The 26683-nt window shown below is 43.5% G+C and overlaps 2 protein-coding genes across 6 annotated transcripts in view; both read right to left on the reverse strand.

Moving 5' to 3' along the window:
* Positions 1–21123, reverse strand: part of LOC118366970 (band 4.1-like protein 5) — a 46843-nt gene extending 25720 nt beyond the window's left edge. For 2 of the 4 annotated variants that reach the window (XM_035749848.2, XM_035749845.2), the window contains exons 1-12: positions 20838–21123; positions 19838–20040; positions 11313–11417; positions 10569–10611; positions 10277–10355; positions 10112–10156; positions 9554–9606; positions 7988–8108; positions 7258–7345; positions 7023–7111; positions 6818–6908; positions 1379–1548 (exon numbers count right to left, since the gene is read on the reverse strand). In XM_035749848.2, the coding sequence (XP_035605741.1) occupies positions 1379–1548; positions 6818–6908; positions 7023–7111; positions 7258–7345; positions 7988–8108; positions 9554–9606; positions 10112–10156; positions 10277–10355; positions 10569–10611; positions 11313–11417; positions 19838–20017 (1064 nt within the window). In that variant the 5' untranslated portion in view covers positions 20018–20040; positions 20838–21123. The remainder of the gene's footprint in view (positions 1–1378; positions 1549–6817; positions 6909–7022; positions 7112–7257; positions 7346–7987; positions 8109–9553; positions 9607–10111; positions 10157–10276; positions 10356–10568; positions 10612–11312; positions 11418–19837; positions 20041–20837) is intronic. The other 2 variants (XM_035749847.2, XM_035749846.2) reach the window with 2 other exon arrangements.
* Positions 21124–22222: 1099 nt separating this feature from the next.
* The window catches only part of LOC118366971 (tyrosine-protein phosphatase non-receptor type 4-like), a 104015-nt gene continuing 99554 nt past the window's right edge, over positions 22223–26683 (reverse strand). For both annotated transcript variants that reach the window (XM_052493723.1, XM_035749850.2), the window contains one exon: positions 22223–24473. In XM_052493723.1, coding sequence (XP_052349683.1) covers positions 24273–24473 — 201 coding nt within the window. In that variant the 3' untranslated portion in view covers positions 22223–24272. The remainder of the gene's footprint in view (positions 24474–26683) is intronic.

Raw genomic sequence — 26683 nt, forward strand, 5'->3', positions numbered from 1 at the left:
AGACCTCCCTTGCAATCAGACCACCAGGACTGATTCAGATAACGACTGGAACTTCTGTTGGGGCTCAGGATCCACAAAGGGAATTACATAATGAAAATCCTAAGCTAGATCCAGCTGAAGAGAAAGCATGAATTCAAACACATGTAATTGTAATGGTTGTAATGAGGAAAAAGAGGGTTATTGGAGTCAAGTTCAGTTGTGGAAGAAACTTCAGATAGAGGCAGAAAAGACTACATGAAAACAGCAAGCGATAAGATTCCTTAAATCGATGAGAATGGTTTACGTTGAGTCCAGAGTTTTGACTGGTCAGGCCACATGGTCAGGATGGAAACACACCAGGCCATATGGAATATTGCCAAGTACTAGAGTTGAGTAGACAGAGAATCAGTGTTGTAGTAACCACTGATGGGGTACTCCAGAAGAAAAATAAACACAGAGGGTGCACCAGTCCCCTCCCTCATACCCCCAGGGTGGCATTCAGATCTCAACTCCTCGACAAGGTGTTGTGACACGGGACTGACCCCTGCTGAACTCTGTAACCAGCCAACTAGAAACACCCCACCTTGAAATAACAAGGCCCCAGAGAGAGCATGCAGTTGCTGCTTTAGCAGTGCGTGGTTTACATATTATTACACAACGGACCAAGGTGAATGTTGGACGTTTAGCGAGTTTCATTAGGCACAGTCAGCTTAATGAGAGCATATGGTGGGTTGAGTCCTATTAAAATTATAATCTGAGGATTTGTCGTGTGTGCAAATTGTTGGAATTTTAATAAGCTGATGAAACATGCATTATAAAAATTGTGTGGAGACTTGTGTAGTGTGGACTGAATCCAGTTAGACGTACACTAAGCAGAGCGAACGCTAAGCAGAGCGAACGCTAAGCAGAGCACGCGCTAAGCAGAGCGAGCGCTAAGCAGAGCGAGCGCTAAGCAGAGCGAACGCTAAGCAGAGCGAACGCTAAGCAGAGCGAACGCTAAGCAGAGCAAACGCTAAGCAGAGCAAACGCTAAGCAGAGCAAACGCTAAGCAGAGCAAACGCTAAGCAGAGCAAACGCTAAGCAGAGCAAACGCTAAGCAGAGCAAACGCTAAGCAGAGCAAACGCTAAGCAGAGCAAACGCTAAGCAGAGCAAACGCTAAGCAGAGCAAACGCTAAGCAGAGCAAACACTAAGCAGAGCAAACACTAAGCAGAGCAAACACTAAGCAGAGCAAACACTAAGCAGAGCAAACACTAAGCAGAGCAAACACTAAGCAGAGCAAACACTAAGCAGAGCAAACACTAAGCAGAGCGCATGCTAAGCAGAGCAAACGCTAAGCAGAGCAAACACTAAGCAGAGCAAACGCTAAGCAGAGCGCACACACGCTGTTCAGTAGCTACCTGTAGCGGAAACGTGATCCCATGCGTATGAACCCGGAGCGTGCTGATCCTTTCTGGACCGGGCCGCGGAGCCGGAAGAAAGCATGGTGTTCCACAGCACACTTCCACAGGTGCTTACAGGCCTTGGGGTGGTCCATACGGAACACAAACGTGTGCTCCTGCTCTTTACCCTAAGAAGGTGAAAGACAGGAATATAGCATTATCAAAACTCTACTGTGTCACAGCAACAAGAGACAGAGGAAACACACTGACATGAAGCACTGGTAGGACACACATGTTATAACTAGGGCCTAAAGTTTATTCCTGAAGAAAAAACAGAGCCCCAAAACAGCATATGGTGGACGGGAAAAATTAGCCTGGTTGTAGACATGTTTTAAGTTCTTATGGCTGAGATCCAGTTAACGAGATCGATATGACAACAGCCAGTGAAAGTGCAGGGCACCAAATTCAAACAGAAATCTCATAATTAAAATTCCTCAAACATACAAGTATTTTACACCATTTTAAAGATATAGTTGTTGTTTATCCCACCACAGTGTCCAATTTCAAAAAGGCTTCACGACGAAAGCACACCGTCTGATTATGTTAGGTCAGTATCTAGTCACAGAGAAACACAGGAGTCACAAAAAGCAGAAATATAGAACAAATTAATCACTAACCTTTGATGATCTTCATCAGATGACACTCATAGGACTTCATGTTACACAATACATGTATGCTTTGTTTGATAAAGTTCATATTTATATCCAAAAATCTCAGTTTACATTGTTCAGTAATGTTTTGCTTCCAAAACATCCGGTGATTTTGCAGAGCCACATCAACTTACAGAAATACTCATAATAAACATTGATACAAGAGTTATGCATGGAACTTTAGATAAACGTCTTTGTCAGATTTCAAAAAAGCTTTACCGAAAAAGAACACCATGCTATAATCTGAGTACAGCGCTCAGAGACCAAAACAAGCCACATAGACATCTGCCATGTTCGAGTCAACAGAAGTCAGAAATAGCATTATAAATATTCACTTACCTTTGATGATCATCAGAATGCACTCCCAGGAATCCCAGTTCCACAGTAAATGTTTGTTTTGTACGATAAAGTCCATCATTTATTTCCAAATACCTCCTTTTTGTTCACAAATCCAAATTCATGACGCGCAGGCCAGACGAAAACTAAAAAAATTCCATTAGATTTATTAAAACATGTCAAACGATGCATAGAATCAATCTTTAGGATGTTTCTAACATAAATCTTCAATAATATTTCAACCGGAGAATTGAAATGCAATGGAACGCAGCTACCTCTCACAGGAGTGTGCCTGAATGAGCTCATGGCCTTCTGGCAGACCTCTTAATCAGTTCTCATTCTCTCCTCCTTCACAGTAGAAGCATCAAACAAGGTTCTAAAGACTTGACATCTAGTGGAAGCCTTATGAAATGCAATCGGACCAAATTTACACTATCTTGGATAGGCAAAGAGTTGAAAAACTACAAACCTCAGATTTCCCACTTCATGGTTTAATTTTTTCTCAGGTCTTTGCCTCCCATATGAGTTCTCACAATCATCATTCAAACAGTTTTGGAGTGTTTTCTATCCAAATCGACTAATAATATGCATATCGTAGCTTCTGGGACTGAGTAGCAGGTAGTTTACTCTGGGCACCGTGTTCATCCAAGCTACTCAATACCGCCCCCAAGCCATAAGAAGTTACCTGATTGGTTATGGTTCCAGACAACCTGAATGTGCAATAAGAACTGGTTAGTACGGTCGGTCTCCTCTTTCCCGCCGATGTGGATGAACTTGACAATATACAACAACCCTATTTATTCCCTGTGTTTCCCTCATTTGAATCAGCTCATGGCCATGCAGAGAAAGGCTGCTTGCCCTGTAGTTCCCAATAACTTCCTCATTAACGCAATTTTCCACCAGGCCTCGACGAGGCACATTAAACTCCTTCTCGTGTCCTAATCAGTTATGGCAGAGTAGCAACTTTCTCAGCAGTGCTCTGCTGCTAACCATCCCTATTCAGTGCTCTGCTCTGCTGCTAACCAGCCCTATTCAGTGCTCTGCTCTGCTGCTAACCAGCCCTATTCAGTGCTCTGCTCTGCTGCTAACCAGCCCTATTCAGTGCTCTGCTCTGCTGCTAACCAGCCCTATTCAGTGCTCTGCTCTGCTGCTAACCAGCCCTATTCAGTGCTCTGCTCTGCTGCTAACCAGCCCTATTCAGTGCTCTGCTCTGCTGCTAACCAGCCCTATTCAGTGCTCTGCTCTGCTGCTAACCAGCCCTATTCAGTGCTCTGCTCTGCTGCTAACTAGCCCTATTCAGTGCTCTGCTAATAGTGCTTCATTAATTCAGACAGGAACAGGGTCACAAACTGAATAAATTCACAGGGCGGATTAAGACGTCAAAACAAAGACCTCGGGAGATGAGAACCAGAATACCTTTGAGAGCGAGAATGTGCAGTCCAGTGTTGGACACACACACACCAGAGATTAGTGGTCCCAAAGTAAAGACCCGGGCCACATTGCGATGGTGCAACACATTCCAAGTGGTCAGCTGTCAAATTGTCTGAGCAGCAGTCCCCATCAACTACGAGTAATGATTTTAATTAGTCTACTGTCCCCCATTACAACACTGTCTAGCCTTTCCTTCTCTCTACCTGAGGGCATCACATCTACATACTGTACATGTCGCAGCACTACAGAATATTAGGAGTCACATCCATCTACTGTGTATTGCAGCATTCCTTTGACTACTGCTTCAAATAAATCTCATTCAGTTCTTTCCCAAAACATTTGGGTTTGAGGCATAGCGTATAACTGCATCTACACAACACATTACTTCAGATGTCTGAAAACATCTTGACGAGGTAGGTGAAGTATCTTTGACCATAGAGTGAACTCCCACTTCCAGGTGTTCAGCAATGTGTAGTTGACAGACAGAAAGACAACCAGTGCCAAAGCCTCGTTAGCCCGTCTAGTGACTGCCCAGCCGAGCGGGGGGGGGGTGTTTCAACATTAACAGCTCGACAGCCTGGTCTAAAGGAGTGCTAGGAGCTGCTGTAAAGGCTGTGGATGCCACAGATGCCGGAGGGAAAGCTGATGCTTTAATGGACTCTCCCTGGAGATGAGCCAACCCGGCCAGGCAGCCTCGGAGAGAGACAGGACATGTCCTCCTAGGAGGTGTGTGGAAATCCACACATTCATTCCCACACACAGAAACCTCCCTCACACAAAATAGGGAACAACAAACCTACCCTAAAAACCTATGCCTCTGCTTCAGAACTGACCTGGGCTATACTGATCTCCATACACACCCCCTCACAGATACGCAAACATCCTAGTCCAATGAACACATCTTGATTCCTGGGTATAGGCAGGCAGCCAACCAGCTGATTGGAAATGTCCTACACGACATGGCTGCTTGAGCTGCTGCCCGTCTCCCTCCATATTTGATTTATTTCACCTTTATTTAAGCAGGTAGGCTAGTTGAGAACAAGTCCTCATTTATAACTGCGACTTGGCCAAGATAAAGCAAAGCAGTGCCACACACAAGAAGAGAGTTACACATGGAATAAACAAACAAAGTCAACAACACAATAGAAAATGTCTACATACAGTGTGTGCAAATGTGGTAGGATAAGGGAGCTAAGGCAATAAATAAGCCATAGTGGTGAAATAATTACAATATAGCAACTAAACACTGGAGCGATAGATGTGCAGAAGATGAGTGTGCAAGTAGAGATACTGGGGTGCAAAGGAGTAAAATAAATAACGTATGGGGATGAGGTAGTTGGATGGGCGATTTACAGATGGGCTATGTACAGGTGCAGTGATCTGTGAGCGGCTCTGACAGCTGGTGCGTAAAGTTAGTGGGGGAGATATGAGTCTCCAGCTTCAGTGATTTCTGCAGTTCGTTCCAGTCATTGGCAGCAGAGAACTGGAAGGAAATGTGGCCAAAGGAGGAATTGGCTTTGGGGGTGACCAGTGAAATATACCTGCTGGAGCTGGTGCTACGGGTGGGTGTTGTTATAGTGACCAGTGAGCTGAGATAAGGCGGAGCTTTACCTAGTAAAGACTTGTAGATGACCTGGAGCCAGTGGGTTTGGCGACAAATATGAAGCGAGGCACAGCCAACAAGAGCATACAGGTCGCAGTGGTGGGTAGTATATGGGGCTTTGGTGACTAAACGGATGGCACGGTTTTATTTTATTAAATTTTTTAATTTTTTATTTCACCTTTATTTAACCAGGTAGGCTAGTTGAGAACAAGTTCTCATTTACAACTGCGACCTGGCCAAGTTAAAGCATAGCAGTGTGAACAGACAACACAGAGTTACACATGGAGTAAACAATTAACAAGTCAATAACAAAGTAGAAAAAAAGGGGAGTCTATATACAATGTGTGCAAAAGGCATGAGGAGGTAATAGACTGCATCCAATTTGTTGAGTAGAGTGTTAGAAGCTATTTCATAAATAACATCGCTGAAGTCGAGCATCGGTAGGATGGTCAGTTTTACGAGGGTATGTTTGGCAGCATGAGTGAAAGATGCTTTGTTGTGAAATAGGAAGCCGATTCTAGATTTAATTTTGGATTGGAGATGCTTAATGTGAGTCTGGAAGGAGAGTTTACAGTCTAAACAGACACCTAGGTATATGGAGTTGTCAACATATTCTAAGTCAGAACCGTCCAGAGTAGTGATGCTGGACGGGCGGGCAGGTGTGGGCAGTGATCGGTTGAAGATCGGTCTGCCTTCCTGTCTTCTTCCCCCCTGCAGCACATTGTTATAAAAGCAGCTTTGTAGAGCTCTGCTCCAGCGGTATACTGGAACAAGGCGGTTTTCAATTTCAGTTCAATACAAAGCCCTTTTATTGGACTGGAACAAAGTAACTGCCTTTACTGATATTATGTGGTCAGAAAGTATAGCCTACACATTTCAAATAGTACTACCACAACATAAAGAGAGCATGACTAATCAACTCTCCTTAGTCGTAGACATCATTTTCAGTTTTCAGCCTAAGTAACAGGTGACATCAGGACCATTCATGAGGAGACTGGAAAACTGCAGGGCTCTCTCTGCAATGACAGGAGCTTTACAGAAAAGTACAGGGGCTTCGGATTGTATTGAAAAGTAGTGGTAGAAAACGGACAATTCAACACCAGCTACTATAATTCACTAAGGCAGCACACAATAGAACAACATGATGGAAGAGAAAGAGTAATGCAGCATGATAAACAGAACAGGATGTGAGCATGGATACTTCAGACTCAGACCCAGGTGGAAACAACTATCCCCAGCTACACCAGGGCCCTCAGAGATGTTGAGTGTAAGGATAAGTGTATGGGAAGATTGCCCAGTAGAAAAGAGTAGGGGGTAAGAGCAGGGATCATGGCTGCCCCCACTGTGTGTGTGTATGGCAGAGGGTTGGTTCATTACCTCCTCGGTCTCCTGAGCCTCTTCTCCGTCATCCTCCACCACCACCAGGGTCAGCGTGCTCTTCTTAAAGTCTAGACGGGTGATCTTGGGCCTGGGACACACACGGAAAAAGCACACAATTAAACGAGAGATAGTGATCAAGACCCACAAGTCCTTGAACTAGTAGAGACACAGGTAGAGATCAAGTATGGCCACAGGTCTTTACCAGAAGAACAGGCCTATCTTGGTCTCTCCCTCAAACACCAGCACTCCAGTGGGGGTCAGTCCTAGCTGGTAGTCATTTCCATCTCGAGCCTGAAGGGACAGACACAGCCATTCAGCATAGTGTTACAGTTTACTTACCTTCCTTAATCTCCACTAGAGTCTTGTTTTTATACCAGTAGAGCGAGACAAAGAGAGAGCAAGAGAAATAAGAGAGACCCCCACCCTGGTGTCCTCACCTTGACCATGTGCATGTCCACCCCATACATCTCCAGCCACTTGGCCTTGTTCAGATAGTTAATCTCCGCCTGCGATGGCATCTGGCCCCTGGGATGGAGTGGCGGGAGAACAGGCAGAATACTAGGTTAAACAGGGGATAAGGTTGGTGGGTGATGAAGGTCACACGCAAAGAATGTTGACTCTTGGGATGAACCACGACTGATGATACTAAATCATAAGTGACATTAAAATCTCAACCATGACAAAGTCATACATCACAGGTAGCTCATGCATGTGTTCCAGGTTATTTTTAAACACCCACTGACAAGATTTAGCATCTGTTACATCCCCTATAGTACATGAGTCAGGGTAACCTGGGGTCAAGATCGGCCCACACTGAGACATGCTTTAAATCCATTTCTAAAAATAAGCAAACCTAACCATACTTGGGAATACCCCAGCCCCAGTACATCAAGGGTGATCAAATAATATAGCGGGTGGATGATCTACACTCCCCAAGGAAGGGTAAATAATTGAGAAGCTTAAGTAGCCTAACCCTATAGGCAGTGAAATACAGGAGAAACTCCTGGCTGTAACCATCGTATACACAGTAATGTAAAGGCTGTACAACCTCTAGACATTGGTGACACTTTACAATACCTTACCATTAAAAAATGCTTTATAAAATGCCATATTATGGAGATATCATAAATTGTTATTCAGACCTTTTCTGTGATATCATTGTTTTACCTGCACTCCTTCCAGGTGTTGAAGATGGCCAGCTCCATGGCCTCAGTCTGTTCTGGCATGAAGCGGAACTCAGACACCAGATCCAGGGCATGCTCCCCAGGGTCACAGTCTCCCAGCTCAGCTGGAACACAACAGGTAACATACTGAGTACTTTAAGCCCAACTCAGACACCAGATCCAGGGCATGCTCCCCAGGGTCATAGTCTCCCAGCTCAGCTGGAACACAACCAGACATGGGTTCTCTGAATAACTCTAGAAGGTTGGTTAAGGCATGCTGTCTGGGATTGTTTATCAATGAAAGAGATGCTAATAAGAAGCTGTATGTATTCGTCTATCACCATCATTTGTGTCCCTGATTTAGGATTTATAGATGATCCGTTAGCTATTAATGACATTTGTTATTTTGAATAATTCCTTTAAAGTAGCCTGCTTCAATTTCTCAAACCAACTAGGACACGAACATTAAAATACATCCAAATCATATTTAAGTGGAGCAACAGACATCCAATGATGCCTCACTCCCCTCTTTCCTTACATAGCATCATGGAGATAACCCTGTCTGACTGCAGGCAGGGGTATAAATAGGACAACAGTATGCTATCTGGGTAATGGAGGTGAGGAGAGGCTCTTTGTTATCAGTGATTTGCTGCAGACCAAGGCAGAGTAGTGATGTGTCAGAGCTCAACGTGGGGCTAAGGTTCAGGGGTCGGGGCCATGACAGGGATGGATGTTGCTGACAGGGTAGAGAAGGGAATGCCTCACCTCCTCCTGGTCATTGGTCAACAAATCAAATGTGGGAAATATGGACAGACGTCCAGCTTAGCTGCCAAACAGAATGGAGTCGAGCTACCGACCGGACATTCAGTAGGTTACATTGAAATCTGAGGCTTTGACTAACTGCTTGAGGGTCAATTATTTGACTTGCTGGACATTTAGCTAGCAGGCATCAAGCAGAACAGAATACAATCTGAAATCCTGATATCTATTCTACCTAAAAGCATGACCGCTTTGTTTGGGAAGGGCCATTCAGAGTTCTGGCTAAAGAGTGAGTTTTGAGAAACAAAAAGTGGTTTTGCTGTAAAGGGGCTGTGATGGTGTGGATGACTTGAGAGAGAGCGAGAGAGGGGATAGTGAGAGGGGACGAGGGAGAGGGCTGGATTAGGGGGCCTTTGCAGAGAGCTAGGCTCTAATGAGCTTGCATTTACCCCCACAGAGGAGCTGGAAGAGAGGGAGGGGGCTCACTTCCATTCAGAACAACCCTAGAGTGCCCATTTACAGTTGGAACACTGAGCAAGGACTGCAGCCTCAGCATTTGGGCCAACTCCTCTGGGCAGTGCTGCGGCAGCAGCACACATTCTTGAAGAGAGGGTAGCGATAAGCCCAAATGATCTTCTATTTCCACAAATACTCCACCATGTTAATAGGCTCTGAAAGGCTACTGTGGCGCTATGGTCTCTCCCTGCTGATAGCAAAGATTCCACCCCCTCAGAAAACTGCAACTCGGTGGCTCTCATTCAAGAAGAGTTATGACAACCACACCTAGACATTGGGCCATCGTTGTTCTTACCTTGCAAAGAGAAGGCCGCCAGCTCCACTGCTGTGTCGAAAGGACATTCTAACCTGTGATACAAGGACGAGTGTTCAGGAAGGGGGGAAAAAAATGCTGTGGTCTGAGTGCTGTTGCTTTCAACAAGGTACAGTACACATTAGGCAAGGATACTGTCTGAAGAGATCAGTCACAGCTGTTACAGCAGAGAACTACTGCATCTAACAGCCTGCTTCTCGCTCCAGAGCTAATACACAACAACCCGGTGTTATTGGATTGCCGGACAGATATGAACACTAATCCCCATGTATGCGAAAATGGATACTAATATTCACAATCTACTTATTGATGTAAATAGTTTCCTTCCAACATCACGTGTGTAATCCACTACTGTAGCTAAGCCTCTTAGCATCTGTATCATGATGCAACAGAACAGATATAGCTAACATGTCTATAGGCCAAGTACATCATTACATCAGCCATGTTAAATAAATTGAAGCACATGAAGTCTACACTAATGTAATATACTGTACATCTAATACAGGAAGAGCAAAACAGTGGGTGAGGGAGGTTACTTACTTGCCACTGAGGATATCTTGTTTTAGTTGCAATACAAATAGATATCTGCGAGAAGAAAAGGGTCATTTGTTCATAAAAAGTCCAGATTAATGTCCCCAATAAATACAAATGTTCTAATAACAATTGGTGATTATTGAATAGTAAATAAGACGACAACAAGGTGACCTGGTCAACTCCTCATGCAGGTTGTTGGGTTCTGAGGAGTAGAATTTGACCCTCATGTGAAGGCAGTATGGGGGTCCGACTGCACAGAGGTAGGGGAGGAACGGAAGAGAGGAAGGAAAGAAAGAGGTTTGAAATGAGAATGGCATTAATGAAATCCATCTGTTTCTGGCTGTTCCATCAACATACCCATCCATTATACATCTCTAGAGCTACATTGGTACAGAAAAGAGGCAATAGAAGGGCTATAGCTTGTGTATCTCCAATGATTGTGAGGTCAAGAACATATACTTACTTTTGACTTGTTTTTTAATGCTTTTTGTAACGTCAAGCCAATGCTGCAAAAGAGACGAGAAAAGAACACATTTCAATGACAGGAAAGAATCAACCATCTAGACTCAAGAGAATCCATGGCATGGGCAAGGCCAAAAACAAATGTGTTCGACAGCAGCCTCACCTAGGATACCACACACAGTATGATTGTGTCACTAGAAAGGGAATTTCTGATTTGTAACTCGTCTGGGAGTTGGGAGACTGAGGCATGAACAATTATATGAGGGAGGGGCAGGGGTTTAGGAGGGTGCGTGAGTAGGGGGGTGGGGTAGGGGGTGCTGCTCATGCTGATGAGGGAACGGAAGGTCTCTGCCACAGCCCTATTTCACACTTCTCTCCCCCACATTCCTCTCTCCAGATCTCCCTCCCTACTACCTCTCTCCTCTCCTTCCTTCTATGCCCGTCACACCATATCAGCTTGCCCTGGCTGCTGGGTCTTTGATAGACACTGGACTTAATTATTACTTTCTGCGACAAACTGTACTTGAACCTTCCAACAGCCATACATATATATATATATATATTAGACAACCCATATAGTATGTGAACTGTACACACTGTTATTGAAATCCCTATTCCAGAGAAGAGAAATTCAAGTTTAGTGGATAAATCTAACCATAACAAACCCCTTCCTAATTCTTAGAAGAAGGTTGGGTGGGTGGTAGTAAAAGTGAGTCTCTAGGATTGTCTGCTACTCTGGTCTTACCGGTACTTGTGCAGAGTCCATGAAGCGTAGTCCGAAGTAGTCCTTCTCTACGATGTCCAGATGATACATGATCTGGTCAAACAGCTCCTCACCTTTGGCTTTTTTCTGACAGAGCAAGAGAGATGTCAGAGGTCACACAGTCATTAATCTAGAAGCAATGTCATCAATCATTCAACAGACTAGGTCTAGACTTTTCACTGTGTTCTCTTTAGCATTTTAATAATAGTTTCATATTTCAAATATTTTTAAACTGTTGCTCAATGTTATTTATTATGGTTAACACAATACAAGAGGAACGAGCAAGTGGAGAAGTTTCGCTAAGTCACTACTGGTGGAAAAGTTCGAGAGCTGTTTTAAGGGTTTGTGTCTTCTTCCCTGATACTCCACTCCCCAGACACACTGTTGATTTTATTGCCTCTATAACGGATTAGAAAACACGCAAAAAAAGAGACGCGAGCCAAATAGAACATATTATTTAGCTGGCTTCGCCTACTTTAAAATCAGGCACACTGCCACATGTTTAAGTCTTTCCCTTCCGTTCTGGTGAGCAGTTTGAACTCTATGATAGAGTGTTTCCTGCAGTCAGTCTGACAGGTCGTACCAGTCTCCAGTCTGCACTGCTCAGATGGGGTGTTAGCTGCCCAACTCCTGTAGCCTGCTGCTGTACTAGCTAGTTCAGTACACGGCCAACTTCAAAACAGCAGGAAGAATGGCAGCACTGGGGTCACCATGGCAACCTGTTAGTAGGCTGCAACACAGCGAGTCAGCGTGACCCCAGTCAGTCTCTACTCTCTGCCCAGCAGTCTGACTGACTAACTAACCACACACAGTAGCCTGACAACACAGTACACAGTCTGTAGCCCTGTAGTGAAGTCTCAGCTAATGAGTGATCTACAGGCCAGCCTATGAAAACAAAACGCTCCCACTACCTCTGCCCTGCCTCACACCACCAGAGAGCGAGACACGGAAAAAACAAAAGATGTGGTTGGTCGGTCACTCCACTGCACTGAATGACATTGAGGTCATTTGTGTTCAAGGTGACTGAATGGTCAAATCTTATAGAAGGGGTGAAAACACCCCTTGTAGTGGCTGGCAGAGTTCACTGCCATTCTGCAGAGCTTTCTTTGCCTCGAGTTTCTCAGATGAATACAAGCAACGTTAGACCAAGTCCACCAACAGAGAGGACACTCCCAAGTGCACAAACAATGGAAACTCACAACACTAAAGATGTAGCTTAAAGCACACAAAATCAGAACATTCAGTAAAGTCTGCAACAACATTGCTGAAACCTAACAAGCATATTACTGGTTGTGACACTGCTGTATGCATACAGCGACACACACACACACAATACCCTGCAGGGGAACAAACATTGACATGTGCAGTGAGGACTCAGGGCTGCACTGCCATGCTCTGGTCGGGTACATTATACAGGGGGAGTGGTCGTGATGGGTAGAGAGGAGAGGATGCTGCCATTGAACAGTCCTCAGTGTTAATCCAAGCTTGCCGGACGCTCACGCAGGCCCCATAGAGTTGGCATAGCTCACAAAGCGCCCCTTCGGCCAGGGAGAATGGACACAAAGGAGCCATTGTGCGCTCCAGTGAACCCCAGGCCTCGCTGTCGCATTGTTCACCAGAGGTTTCCAGTCTGCCCGACCAACCATCTGCCTTTGGAGGCACAGTTACATTCCTAAGGCTGCTCCCTGCATGCAAGTCAAAGGACTGCCACTGAGGGAGGGGCACAAAATAAAATTAAAATCGGCCTCCCCACCCTACACAAGTTAGAGCCACTGAGGGAGGACTGCGGGAAAAAAATGGCAGCCCCCCTCCTTCTTCCCACCAATTGTCTTAAAAGCTTGAGGCTCCCTTATTCAGATTGGACTGAGTTCTGGAGCTGGAGGTGTCAGAGAAGAGACGAATCATTAGACTATTTACTGTGCCGTTTGTGTCAAAAGGGAAAGCTGCTGCTTTAGAGGTGTAACCCCAGGAAACCCTTTGGGTTGACATAAGCATTCAGCCATGTTGGTAAGAGCAATAAACAAGCTACGCCACACACTTTCTTCAAATGTCATTCTGGACAGTTTACTGACCAGCACCCAGGGTTGCACATTTTGGGGAATATTCAGAGGTGGAAACATTCCATGGGAATTAACAGGAATATAATACCATTTAAATGTAGATTTTCTTTCTGCATTGGATATATTTACCAAATCATATAGAGACAGAGACCTTTGCCTTTTCATAAGTAGACATAATTGCAAATGATTAAATCCTTCCAACAGAAAAATACATTAAAAAAAAGAGTTACAAATTGAACTTTAATTAAATGAGTTGACTTTCACTGAACAACAAAAGGGAATATATAATGGTCCCCAATGATCCATCGCATCTCCCAAAAACATTTCAACATACATCTGTAAAATCATAACCAAAGCTTTAGTTTCTAGACTGTCTTCCTCTCAGGCTTCCATGTCTTTTCCCTGGACCTCCTCAATGTCCACCTCTTGAACATCAGACTGGAGGCCTCATCTTCACTGTCACTTTCCAACCTTGAGGATGGCTCGTTGTCAGGCTCAAAAAGCCTCAAATATGACCAGATGGCCACCAATTTTTCAATGGTCAGCCTGTTGTGTGCTTTGGTTTGTGTGTTCCCAAACAAGTACCAGTTGCGTTCTGAGGTGGCTGATGTTGGTGGGATTTGAATGATGGAGGCAACAGGGGAAAGAGGCTCAGATCCACAAAGTCCCTCCCAGCAGGTGGCTAAAGAGATATGCTGGCAAGACTGCCATATTGCATCTCCATCCCAAAGCCCTTGCTTGGAAGTGTACTTTGTCAGACTGCCAAGAACCAGGCCAAGGTGGCGAGACACTGTAGTGATGACACCATAGGCCTTTTTTGTCTCTGCTCCAAACAGGATGCTCTTGCCATCATATTTGGGGTCCATCATGTACGCTGCTGAGTGTATGGGCTTCAGGCAAAAGTCTTCACACTTTTTGATGTATTTCAGAACTGCAGTGTCCTCTGCTTGGAGCAACAGCAAAGTGGACAGGGCAGTACAAAAGTATTCTATTATATGTGCAAGCAGAGTCCGCACATCAGACAGGAAGGCATTGTCACCCTCAATCTGTGCAATGGCTACTGCTACAGGTTTCAGGCTGCTTACCACGCTCTCCCAAAATACATCATCCAGGAGAATCCTCTTGATGGGGTTGTCCATATCGGCAGAGTGTGATATGGCCATTTGTTGGAGTTCTTCCCCTCCAGGAGACTTTCAAACATGATGACAACACCACCCCAATGTGTGTTGCTGGGCAGCTTTAAAGTGGTGCTCTTATTCTTCTCACTTTACTTGGTGAGGTAGTTGTTTTCAATGCCATGATGTCCTTGAGGAGCAAATTCAATGCACGAGCAGCATAGCCAACGGGTGTGATGTCGGAGGAAACACTGCGCACCAGCGACTCCTGTGGCGGGCCGGGCGCAGTGCGCGCTAACCAAGGTTGCCAGGTGCACGGTGTTTCCTCCGACACATTGGTGCGGCTGGCTTCCGGGTTGGATGGCGCTGTGTTAAGAAGCAGTGCGGCTTGGTTGGGTTGTGTATCGGAGGACATGTGACATTCAACCTTCGTCTCTCCCGAGCCCGTACGGGAGTTGTAGCGATGAGACAAGATAGTAGCTACTAAACAATTGGATACCACGAAATTGGGGAGAAAAAGGGATAAAAAAAATACATTTAAAAAAAGACTACTGTACTACTTTACTGAAATAAGCCAAAGGTGTTAGGTTTCACCAATACAAATCCAGCATCTTGTACTAGACCTATGTCAACATAGGTAACACTTAATCAATGCCACCAAGTGAATAAATGGTCAGACTATATCAACTAGCCTAGAACTCTTACATAGCAGAGCTATAGATCCAGAGTTACAGCTAGCCTAACAGTTGACAATGTTCCTTCCAAATGGATTTTCACATGACTATGACAAAGCTATTAGAAAACTGCACGCAGGCTCATGTCCTGGACTCCACAAACTCTTCAGACATAAACATGGACGGCCTATCCCATGTTGTAATAACTCCCACTAGCATTGCATTCAGAGGCATTGCCAAAAAAGAGAGAAAAAAACTACTGGAGAAGCTCTGTGACAATAGACATATAGCATTTACAGTGGAATACATCTCAAGTACCTCGACTAACCGGTACCCCCTGTATATTGCCTCGCTATTGTTATTTTACTGCTGCTGTTTAATTATTTGTTACTTTTATTATCTAATTAACACCTAGTTTTTCTTAAAACTTCTTAAAGCATTGTTGGTTAAGGGCTTGTAAATAAGCATTTCCCTCTAAGGTCTACCTACACCTGTTGTATTCGGTGCATGTGAACATTTTCATTTGATTTTAATACCAGTGTCATCAACTGGTTGGAGAGCTGGAATGCCTTAGAAATTCCAACCCTGAGAAATCAAAGAGGACATTGCGGGCCAAGAGCAAGTCTTCCCATTCGAGAAGACCATCTCCACTCACTTGGCTCCTGGCTGTGGGTGGGTCATGTGACCAGGTGTGCTGTAGAGGGATCATGGAATTACAGGTGATCAGCAGCACTCAATACAACAGTGAACTACACATAAACACACTGGCACGCACCTCTCATGTGGCCAAGTCACACCTCAGTGAGTCAAGACCTGACTGTGACACTCTCAGTAACTCATTAACTTAACAGCACAGCAAGAGGGCAACAAGCTACCTAAGAACAGGCCCACAACATGATTAGGGTCTCAGAGCAATACACATGCAATCAGCTAGGAAAGCAAAAGCTAGCTTTTTCAAACTGATTTGCATGCTGTAGCTAACTCCAAAAAGTTTTGGGACACTAAAGTCCTTGGAGAATAAGAGCACTTCCTCCAAGCTGCCCACTGCACTGAGGCTAGGTAAGACTGTCACCACCGATAAATCCACGATAATTGAGAATATCAATAAACATTTTTCTACACGGATGGCCATGCTTTCCTCCTGGCTAGCCCAACTAGAGGTTGACCGATTAATCGGAATGGCCGATTAATTAGGGCCGATATCACGTTTTCATAACAATTGGAAATCTGTATTTTTGGGCGCCGATTTGCCGACCTTTATTTAATCTTTATTTAACAAGGCAAGTCAGTTAAGAACACATTTATTTTCAATGACGGTCTAGGAACGGTGGGTTAACTGCCTCGTTCAGGGGCAGAAAGACAGATGTTCACCTTGTCAGCTCGGGGGATCCAATCTTGCAACCTTACAGTTAACTAGTCCAACGCAATAACGACCTGCCTCTCTCTCGTTGCACTCCACAAGGAGACTGCCGGTTACGCAAATGCAGTAAGCCAAGGCAAGTTGCTAGCTAGCATTAAACTTATCTTATAAAAAACAATCAATCATAATCACTAGTTAACTACACATGGTTGATGATATTACTAGATATTATCTAGCGTGTCCTGTGTTGCATATAATCTGACTGAGCATACAAGCATACAGGTACCTAAGTATCTGACTGAGCGGTGGTAGGCAGAAGCAGGCGCGTAAACATTCATTCAAACAGCACTTTCCTGCTTTTTGCGAGCAGCTCTTCGTTGTGCATCAGGCATTGCGCTGTTTATAACTTCAAACCTATCAACTCCCGAGATGAGGCTGGTGTGACCGAAGTGAAATGGCTGGCTAGTTAGCGTGCACTAATAGTGTTTCAAACTTCACTCGCTCTGAGCCTTGGGGTGGTTGTTTCCCTTGCTCTGCATGGGTAACGCTGCTTCGATGTGGTGGCTGTTGTTGTGTTGCTGGTTCGAGCCCAGGGAGGAGTGAGGAGAGGGACAGAAGCTATACTGTTAAACTAGCAATACTAAAGTGCCTATAAGAACATCCAATAGTGAAAGGTTAATGAAATACAAATGGTATAGAGGGACATAGTCCTATAATTACTATAATAACGACAACCTAAAACCTCTTACCTGGGAAAATTGAAGACTCATGTTAAAAGGAACCACCAGCTTTCATATGTTCTGAGCAAGGAACTGAAACGTTAGCTTTCTTACATAGCACATATTGCACTTTTACGTTCTCCTCCAACACTTTGATTTTGCATTATTTAAACCAAATTGAACATGTTTCATTATTTACTTGAGGCTAAATTGATTTTATTGATGTATTATATTAAGTTAAAATAAGTGTTCATTCAGTATTGTTGTAATTGTCATTATTACAAATGCAATTATTTTTTTTATTAAATCAGCCGATTAATCGGTGCCTGCTTTTTTGTCCTCCAGTAATCGGTATCGGTGGTGAAAAATCATAATCGGTCGACCTCTAATCCCAACCCCGGCAAACAGCTCCGCATCCCCTTGCAGCTACATGCCCTAGCCTCCCCAGCTTCTCCTTCACCCAAATCCAGATAGCTGATGTTCTGAAAGAGCTACAAAACCTGGACCCGTACAAATCAGCTGGGCTAGACAATCTGGACCCTCTCTTTCTAAAATTATTCGCCGCGATTGTTGCAACCCCTATTACCAGTCTGTTCAACCTATCTTCCGTATCGTCCGAGATCCCTAAAGATTGGAAAGCTGCCGCGGTCATGCCCCTCTTTAAAAAGGGGTGACACTCTAGACCCAAACTGTTATAGACCTATATCAATACTGCCCTGCCTTTCTAAAGTCTTCAAAAGCCAAGTTAATAAACAGATCACTGATCATTTCGAATCCCACTGTACCTTCTCCGTTGTGCAATCCGGTTTCCGAGCTGGTCACGGGTGCACCTCAGCAACGCTCAAGGTACTAAACGATATCATAACCCCCATAGATAAAAGACAGTACTGTGCAGCCGTCTTCATCAACCTGGGCAAGACTTTCGAGTCTGTCAATCACCGTATTCTTATCGGCAGACTAAACAGCCTTGGTTTCTCAAATGACTGCCTCGCCTGATTCACCAACTACTTCTCAGACAGAGTTCAGTGTGTCAAATCGGAGGGCCTGTTGTCCTGACCTCTGGCAGTCTATGGGGGTGCCACAGGGTTACATTCTCGGGCTGACTCTCTTCTCTGTATATATCAATGATGTCGCTCTTGCTGCGGGTGATTCCCTGATCCATCTTTACGCAAACGACACCATTCTGTATACATCTGGCCCATCTTTGGACACTGTTAACTAGGCATAAAACTCATTCCGTGGCCTCCAACTGCTCTTAAACGCTAGTAAAACCAAATGCATGCTTTTCAACCGTTCGCTGCCCGCAACCGACTAGCATCACTACTCTGGACGATTCTGACTTAGAATATGTGGACAACTACCTTGGTGTCTGGCTAGACTGTAAACTCTCCTTCCAGAATCACATCAAGCATCTCCAATCCAAAATTACATCTAGAATTGACTTCCTATTTCGCAACAAAGCCTCCTTCACTCACGCTGCCAAACATACCCTCGTAAAACTGACTATCCTACCGATCCTCAACTTTGGCGATGTCATTTACAAAATAGCTTCCAATACTCTTCCCAGCTAACTGGATGCAGTCTATCACAGTGCCATCCGTTTTGTCACCAAAGCCCCAAATATTACCCACCACTGCGAACTGTATGGCCCTCACTACATATTCGTCGCCAGACCCACTGGCTCCAGGTCATTTATAAGTCTATGCTAGGTAAAGCTACGCCTTATCTCAGCTCACGATAACAACACCCACCAGTAGCACGTGCTCCCGCAGGTATATCTCACTGGTCATCCCCAAAGCAAACACCTACTTTGGCTGCCTTTCCTTCCAGTTCCCTACTGCTAATGACTGGAACGAATTGCAAAACTCGCAGAGGCTGGAGATGTAAAATTGCCCTCACTAACTTTAAACACCAGCTATGTGATCAGCTAACCGATCGCTGCAGCTGTACATAGCCCATCTGTAAATAGCCCACACAATCTACCTACCTCATCCCCATATTGTTTTTAATGTACTTTTCTGCTCTTTTGCACACCAGTATTTCTACTTGCACATCTATCACTCCAGTGTTAATTTGCTAAACTGTAATTACTTCGCTACTACGGCCTATTTATTGCCTTAACACCTCACGCCATTTGCACACACTGTATATAGACTTTTTTTATTCTATTGTGTTATTTACTGTACACTTGTTTATTCCATGTGTAACTATTTTGTTTGTGTGGCATTGCTTTGCTTTATCTTGGCCAGGTCGCAGTTGTAAATGAGAACTTGTTCTCAACTAGCTTACCTGGTTAAATGGGAAAAAAATCAAATTGAGGGAGCTAGTCAGCAAGTACTATACAGCAGAACCTTATATGTGGGAATCAACCAACACAGACAGAGAGAGAGAGAGAGAGAGAGAGAGAGAGATATATTCACCCTCAGGGCACCTGACATGCCAAAAATGCTCCTACCTCTGTCCTCCTTCCTTTTGAAATATATTTTGATGACCCTATACAAAACAGCCACCTGTTACTTTCTCATGAGGCATGCCTTGATTATAGTTGAAATATATATATTTTTTGTGTAAAGTCTCACCGGTAGGTCCACACTGACATCAGTGCCGTCCAGCAGTGACACACGACAGGTGATGACAGACTTGGCCTCCCCGGCAGCAGGGATGTGTGTGGTGGCCCGCTGGGCCTCTCTCAGCCGGGCCTTCTCAGCATGCTTACGGACGGACCGCCGGCCCAGCGTCCGGCGGAGGAAACTCAGCATGGTGGGGGCCTAGTGAACACTACCTGCACATATGAGAGGAAGGATTACTGATACAATCTGTCGTGTTCCTCAGAAGACTGTGATGTTAAAACAATCTATTAAATAATGTGCTGTGACAGAAGCCATATTAGTATGCAAATCAAAATGGTGTGACTTATCACCACAACTAACCTAAGTGCTCTTATCTGCCTAGGTATTACTTTTGGGCTTTTCTGTGTGTACAATGTTTGTAGTGGACTAAACTTCAATCCATGGTGAAGGAAGGTTATGATGAACTTAACTTGTTGGTGAAAGAAGTTAATTAACTTCCTTCACTATGGAGTGGAGTTTTAGTCCGCTAATGTTTGTAGACTCCCCACAATTATCCAATGGTTGTTCCAAACGGCTAGCAATGAAGTTGTGAATAAACACTTGCTGTATTTACCAGACCGTTACACTGTAGTTAGCTAAATTGGGTAGTGTATTATTAGCCATTTGTTACATACATTAGGGCTGTAGTTAATGATAACAATTTTACAGAGCGATTTAGACTGAACATTTGGACTGCTAACTATCAGATAGCTAGCTAATAGCAGTCTGTACTATGCGGTACCAGATAATAGGTTATGCTAGTTAATTTGCTGGCTAGTTAGCTACCTGGTAACGTTAACGAACCAACCAACTAGATAGTTAGCTAGAAGCTTTGACCGAATAAATATTGTCTTAATTTCGATCTTAATAACATTTCATTCAAGTATTAACTATTGAAGAATAACTCGACAAAATTGGCTTTGAATAGTCACATCATGAGCGAGAGCAACAGGTTTAGCAGGCAAGCTACCTCTTGTGATAACGACGCGTTACTGAAGCAACAGATGAAAGAAATCAGGCGACATACACTTGCTGCTGCTGTCGCCGATGGCCACTTGTAGATCCGAAAGTCCTAAAGGAATAGCAACTCACGAAAGACTTGGCTAAAATAACAACCAATCCACGTGCATTGTTCACTTTACAAACAAATTAAAACGAATGTTTCCATGGTTGATAAGTATTCTACTGTTTCCTATTCGATCGATACCCTAACGAGATCATTTCCACAAGTCCCAAGAAAAGAGGGAGGCAAGATCTCCCGCAGGAAATGACGTCAAAATAAATCCCAAACACACAGCTATTTGTATTTAAAGAGACATTAGGGTGTTGAGTGCGGTCATTGTTTGGGTGCATTGAAATTTAATTATATTTATATTGTTGGTTGTTTCTGTAGTAGTTATGAGATTACAATGAAGCCAATTATGAAAAGCATTACTTGAAATATAACAAATAAATATACCCAAGTATGTATTATTATAGTGTCATATTATGCCGATATAAGGACTGAACAAACCAGTAGATACTTTCGAGTCGGTACATTCAGTAATAGATTACGGTACATTTTTAAACGGCATTATGGTAGTCAGTGTAATTTTTTTTTCAATCAGACCAAATATCTACTGTATGAACTACTGAATCTTCTCCATTTAGCAACAGCGCCACTCACTGGTCATGTTGATGGCACCTGTCTGGTCTTGATGTCATAGTATTTCCTGCCATGGATATCCATTGATTGACAGGGATGAGACCAGACCGTCCGTACCTGTGCACTTCTTTCAAACATACTTGATACTTAAAGAGAGCCTCTGGGACAGACGTCATTGTTTGCATGGAGTCTAACTCAGGCTGTTGGAACTTGCAAGGTTGATTACATACGAGCAGAAATGCTATGTTTTAGGCTTCTTACATTGATGCTGCTTTCTAAATAATTTTAGGCATCAGTCGTATTTCTGGAATTTAGAACTTGGAATACAGGTACGTGTGTGAATTAAGACAGAAGAGTGGTTGAGGAAATCCATATGTACCATGACAATATTATCAAAACATTGCATTGACCTCACTTTTGCAGTGTGGAAAAGCAACGTGAGATGAAGCAATTTTTTCATGCTTTCAGACAAGTTTTAATCGTTTTTAATAAATCTTATAAACATATTCAAAGCACTGTCAAATGACAATATCAGAAAGAAAAAACAAAGCACAATGCACAGAGCAACTGAAAACAAGTGTTTGAAACAGAAGTAAAATCAACTTAATGGAGTGAGAGTTGAAAGAAATGGAAGCTTTCAATTTTTCTTCTATTTTTAAACACAAGTTTTCACATGTCATTCTCTATATAAAAACATTTTAACTCACAAATGATTTTCCCTTTTATTTTAAAGATTTTTAAAAAATATACAACATTGTATTTACATGGTCGAGTATATTTACAAAAAAAATAAGCATCACTGTAGGTTTGAGTTTTTGTTCCCTACAGGTGTCTAAAAACCAATAAAATTATAAATAAAAAGTAAACACCATTTTATGTTTCTGACATATTCAGTAGCAGGCATGGCTACCCAGTCATCTGCAAAGTGCTGTCCATTCTCAAGAAGCATGAACCGTTTTTCACAAAACTACAACACGGCCACCCTCCCATACCTACCCCACCCTGCTTCCCTCCCCTCCTACCTCCAAACAGCACCCCACAGTACCCTGATACGCTATCATAACACTTTGAACAAAGCTCAATTCTGGACATTTGTGAAAATCAAATTTGATGGTTCTGGTAACCCAAGTCTTGTATGTGGCATTCTGTAGTCTTGCTCCTATGATCCGTCATCATAAAACTCTCAGGCATAACAGAATGAGCTGGATTCCATGCATGATTCCATAAAATTAAAATAATCAAAATGACAGTTTTGTGGATTCCACACAGTGGGTTGATGATCGACCATTGGGGACTGTGTGCAAGCCAGGTGAAAGGGAGCAATTTACTTCATGGGCTTCTCACAGCCTGGTCATAATGTATTTATTTCCAATGTACGTGCTATAGATGCATCACACAGTCACCTCAGGTCAAGAAGATGGAAAAAAACTATGGCAAATAAGTTTACAAGCAGGCTTCACCCCAGACATCTAACATTGAGTTAGTAATGAGTGTCAGCCAGGTTATGGTGAAATGGCAAGGGGTTAGCAAATGGTTACACGGCATGACGCCATGAGACAGAGCCACAGCAGCACCAGAGACGGGGCATAATATACACACAAGAAAAATTGCTGAGTCACAGAGACACACCACATAACTACACTGACGGTCCCACACACATCCACTCTAAACATACACATAGTTGTGCAGAATAGTGCATCGGAGAAGGTGCAACTACCTGCAGTGACAAAATGGCAGCAACCAATGAAACAAAGCAAGAAACAGCCTCTTCCATGAGAAGAGTAGCTAAAACTATAAAGAAGCTGATAACTCCAATACAAGAACTGCTGAAAATGACAATACAGTTGAACCAGTTTGAAAAGGACACCTCGTGCACCCTGATTTATTTTACAAAACATGTTATAACTGTGTTGGCTACAACAAATGCCCAGCAATGTGCACCTAAAACACCCTTAAGTGATTATCATTTCCAATAAAAATAACGTGCCTTAAAGCATCTAAGTACCATTTAAATATAAACATGTGGGGGTATATAATTACTAATATTTGAATTATCTTAGTATTGTTGGCTTAAAATCTCGACTGACTCACAAAGACAGCGAGAAATGTAACTTAAAAAGGTTGTTTTAAGGTCTCCCATTTGATAGCTTTATTTGCCATGGTGTGACTGGGGACTCTATGAAATACTGTAGCTTAGAGTAGATCCACGCCCTGCCAAATTGGACAATTTAACATTCCAATCAACGTCAGTCAATGACTCGTTCGTTCTATGCAAAAACCAAGGCATAGTGACACGACAGCCACACGGTTAGCTAGGGTTAGACAAAGTGCTCCGATGTGTGTCTATTGTCATAACTTGACAAGAAAAGCAAAGAATATAATAAATAAAAACCACTCACTATAAAGTAAAATTCTCACTACTTTTTACTACCTATGATTTCATTTGGGAAGCATGAAGCTAGGACTCGCACTAACGTTTGTTCAGTGGACAGGGTTTGACAAACTAAAACACAATAAATACTACTTGAAAAGGATACGGAGTCTCTCGATCGGCCGGAGGGACATAGAAGAAAAGGCATGTCCGTCTACATAACATAAATGGATTAATTTGTCAATGATTTTCATTTTTTTGTCGGCATAAAGTGCAACAGTGCTTTGTTCTCTCCTTTGCCCACGGCAGTACCCATGGTAGCCAGGGCTCTTCCTCCATGGTGCTGGGCGTCTCACAACAAACCCAGGTCAGGTCCAAGGGATTAGAGGTTAGGTTTCAGGGCATTCGCTGGTCACGCTGGTCTCACTCGTCACACTGGTCACACTAGCGCTAATGCTAATGCTAACATCTTCATCTTCCTCTTCTCCATTTTCTTCTACATCTCTCTGGTATAGGTTGGACTTCAGGGGTTTGACCATGCCTTCCTCATAGACCCTCAAGATGGCTTCACACACAAACTTGTACTGGCTCTGAGGACACATAAGAGAAAGAGGGGAAGGAAGAGAACATCAGTAACAGTAGGAGCTAATGGCAAGACATGAGTAAACAAGCCAGAGCAGCCAGTGATCGGGATGGAGGCAGCCAGGGATGAATAAACAACCTGAAAAGCCAACTTCCCTGAGGTGGGAAGCAGTGGTGAGTGCATTTGGAAAGTATTCAGACTCCATTACTTTTTCCACTTTGTTACGTTACAGCTTTATTTTAAAATTAATCTCCACACAATATCCCATAATGACAAAGCAAAAACAGGTTTAGAATTTTTAGCAAATGTTTTAATAAAAACAGAAATACCTTTTTTAAACATGCGTATTCAGACCCTTTGCTATGAGTCTCGAAATCGAGCTCAGCTACATTCTGTTTCCAATTATCATCCTTGAGATGTTTCTACAACTTGATCCAGTTCACCTGTGGTAAATTCAATTGATTGGACATGATTTGGAAAGTCACAACTGTCTATACAAGGTACCACAGTTGATAGTGCATATCAGAGCAAAAACCAAACCATGAGGTCGAAGGAATTGTCTGTAGAGCTCCAAGACAGGATTGTGTCGAGAAACAGATCTGGGGAAGTGTACCAAAACATTTCTGCAGCATTGAAGGTCCCCAAGAACACAGTGCCCCCCATCATTCTTAAATGGAAGAAGTTTAGAACCACCAAAACTCTTCCTAGAGCTGGCTACCAGGCCAAACTGAGCAATTGGGGAGAAGGGCCTTGGTCAGGGTGGTAACCAAGAACCCAATGGTCACTGACAGAGCTCTAGAGTTCATCTGTGGAGATGGCAGAACCTTCCAGAAGGACAACCATCTCTGCAGCATTCCACCAATCAGGCCTTCATGCTAGAATGGCCAGATGGAAGCAACGCCTCAGTTAAAAGGCACATGACAGCCCACTTGGCGTTTGCCACAGGCACCTAAAGGACTCTTTTACAATGAGAAACAAGATTCTCTGGTCTGATGAAACCAAGATTGGACTCTTTGGCCTGAATGCCAAGTGTCATATCTGGAGGAAACCTGGCACCATCCCTACGGTGAAGCATGGTGGTGGCAGCATCATGACTAGTCAGGATTGAGGGAAAGAAGAACTGAGCAAAGTACAGAGATCCTTGATGAAAACCTGCTCCAGAGCACTCAGGACTTCAGACTGGGGCAAAGGTTCACCTTCCATCAGGACAACGACAAGAAGCACACAGCCAAGAGAGCGCAAGAGTGGCTTCGAGACAAGCCTGAATGTCCTTGAGTGGCCAAGCCAGAGCCCAGACTTGATCCCGATCAAACATCTCTGGAGAAATCTGAAAATAGCAGTAAAGCGATGCTCCCCATCCAACCTGACAGAGCTTGAGAGGATCTGCAGAGAAGGATGGGTGAAACTCCCAAAAATACAGGTGTGCCAAGCTTGTAGCGTCACACCCAAGAAGACTCAAGGCTGTAACCACTGCCATAGGTGCTTCAAAAAAGTACTGAGTAAAGGGTGTGAATACTTATCTAAATGTGATATTTCAGTGTTTTTGTTTTGTCATTATGGTGTATTGTATGTAAAAAAAATGCAATGGTATCCATTTCGGAATAATGGCTGTAATGTGTGTACCCACTGAATGCGTGTGTATTTACATTAGGGAAAGGGGGTGAGTGTGTGAGAACATGTGTACTTAGATTATTGTGTATGCACACACTTAGTTCAGCATGTATGACTGGAGGAAGGAAATGCATGAAAGCCCCTTTTTGATTTGATTTTTCCCTAGTCTCATTAGCATGGTCTCTAACAACCCCCTCATCTTCCACCATTCCTCCCCCACATCCTTTCCCTATCCCCCCAGACCCTGAGGGTGTGCTAGCCTCATTAGAGCTTAGCACATCCTAATGAAATTACAGCTGCATCATCATCTCTACCCCCTTTAGCTTGGGTCTCTGGGCTGAGCACGGGGCCAAATGGCACTCATGCAGTGTACTCTAGAGAGAGAATAAAGTGTGCTTCCCAAATGGCACACTATTCCCCATATAGTACACTACACATGAACAGGGCCAATTGGGCTCTGGGTCTAGATGAGAAATAGCCAGACCTGGGCAGAACATAGTTGTATTTTGTAGTTAATACCAGAGGTAGTCAAATATATTTTCTAGAGTTTTTAGTTACAAAGCAACTTTTCTTTGATATTCAAATAGGGTTCTCAGAAAACCAAAT

The sequence above is a fragment of the Oncorhynchus keta genome, chromosome 34, assembly GCF_023373465.1.
Source record: "Oncorhynchus keta strain PuntledgeMale-10-30-2019 chromosome 34, Oket_V2, whole genome shotgun sequence".
Lineage (NCBI taxonomy): Eukaryota > Metazoa > Chordata > Actinopteri > Salmoniformes > Salmonidae > Oncorhynchus > Oncorhynchus keta.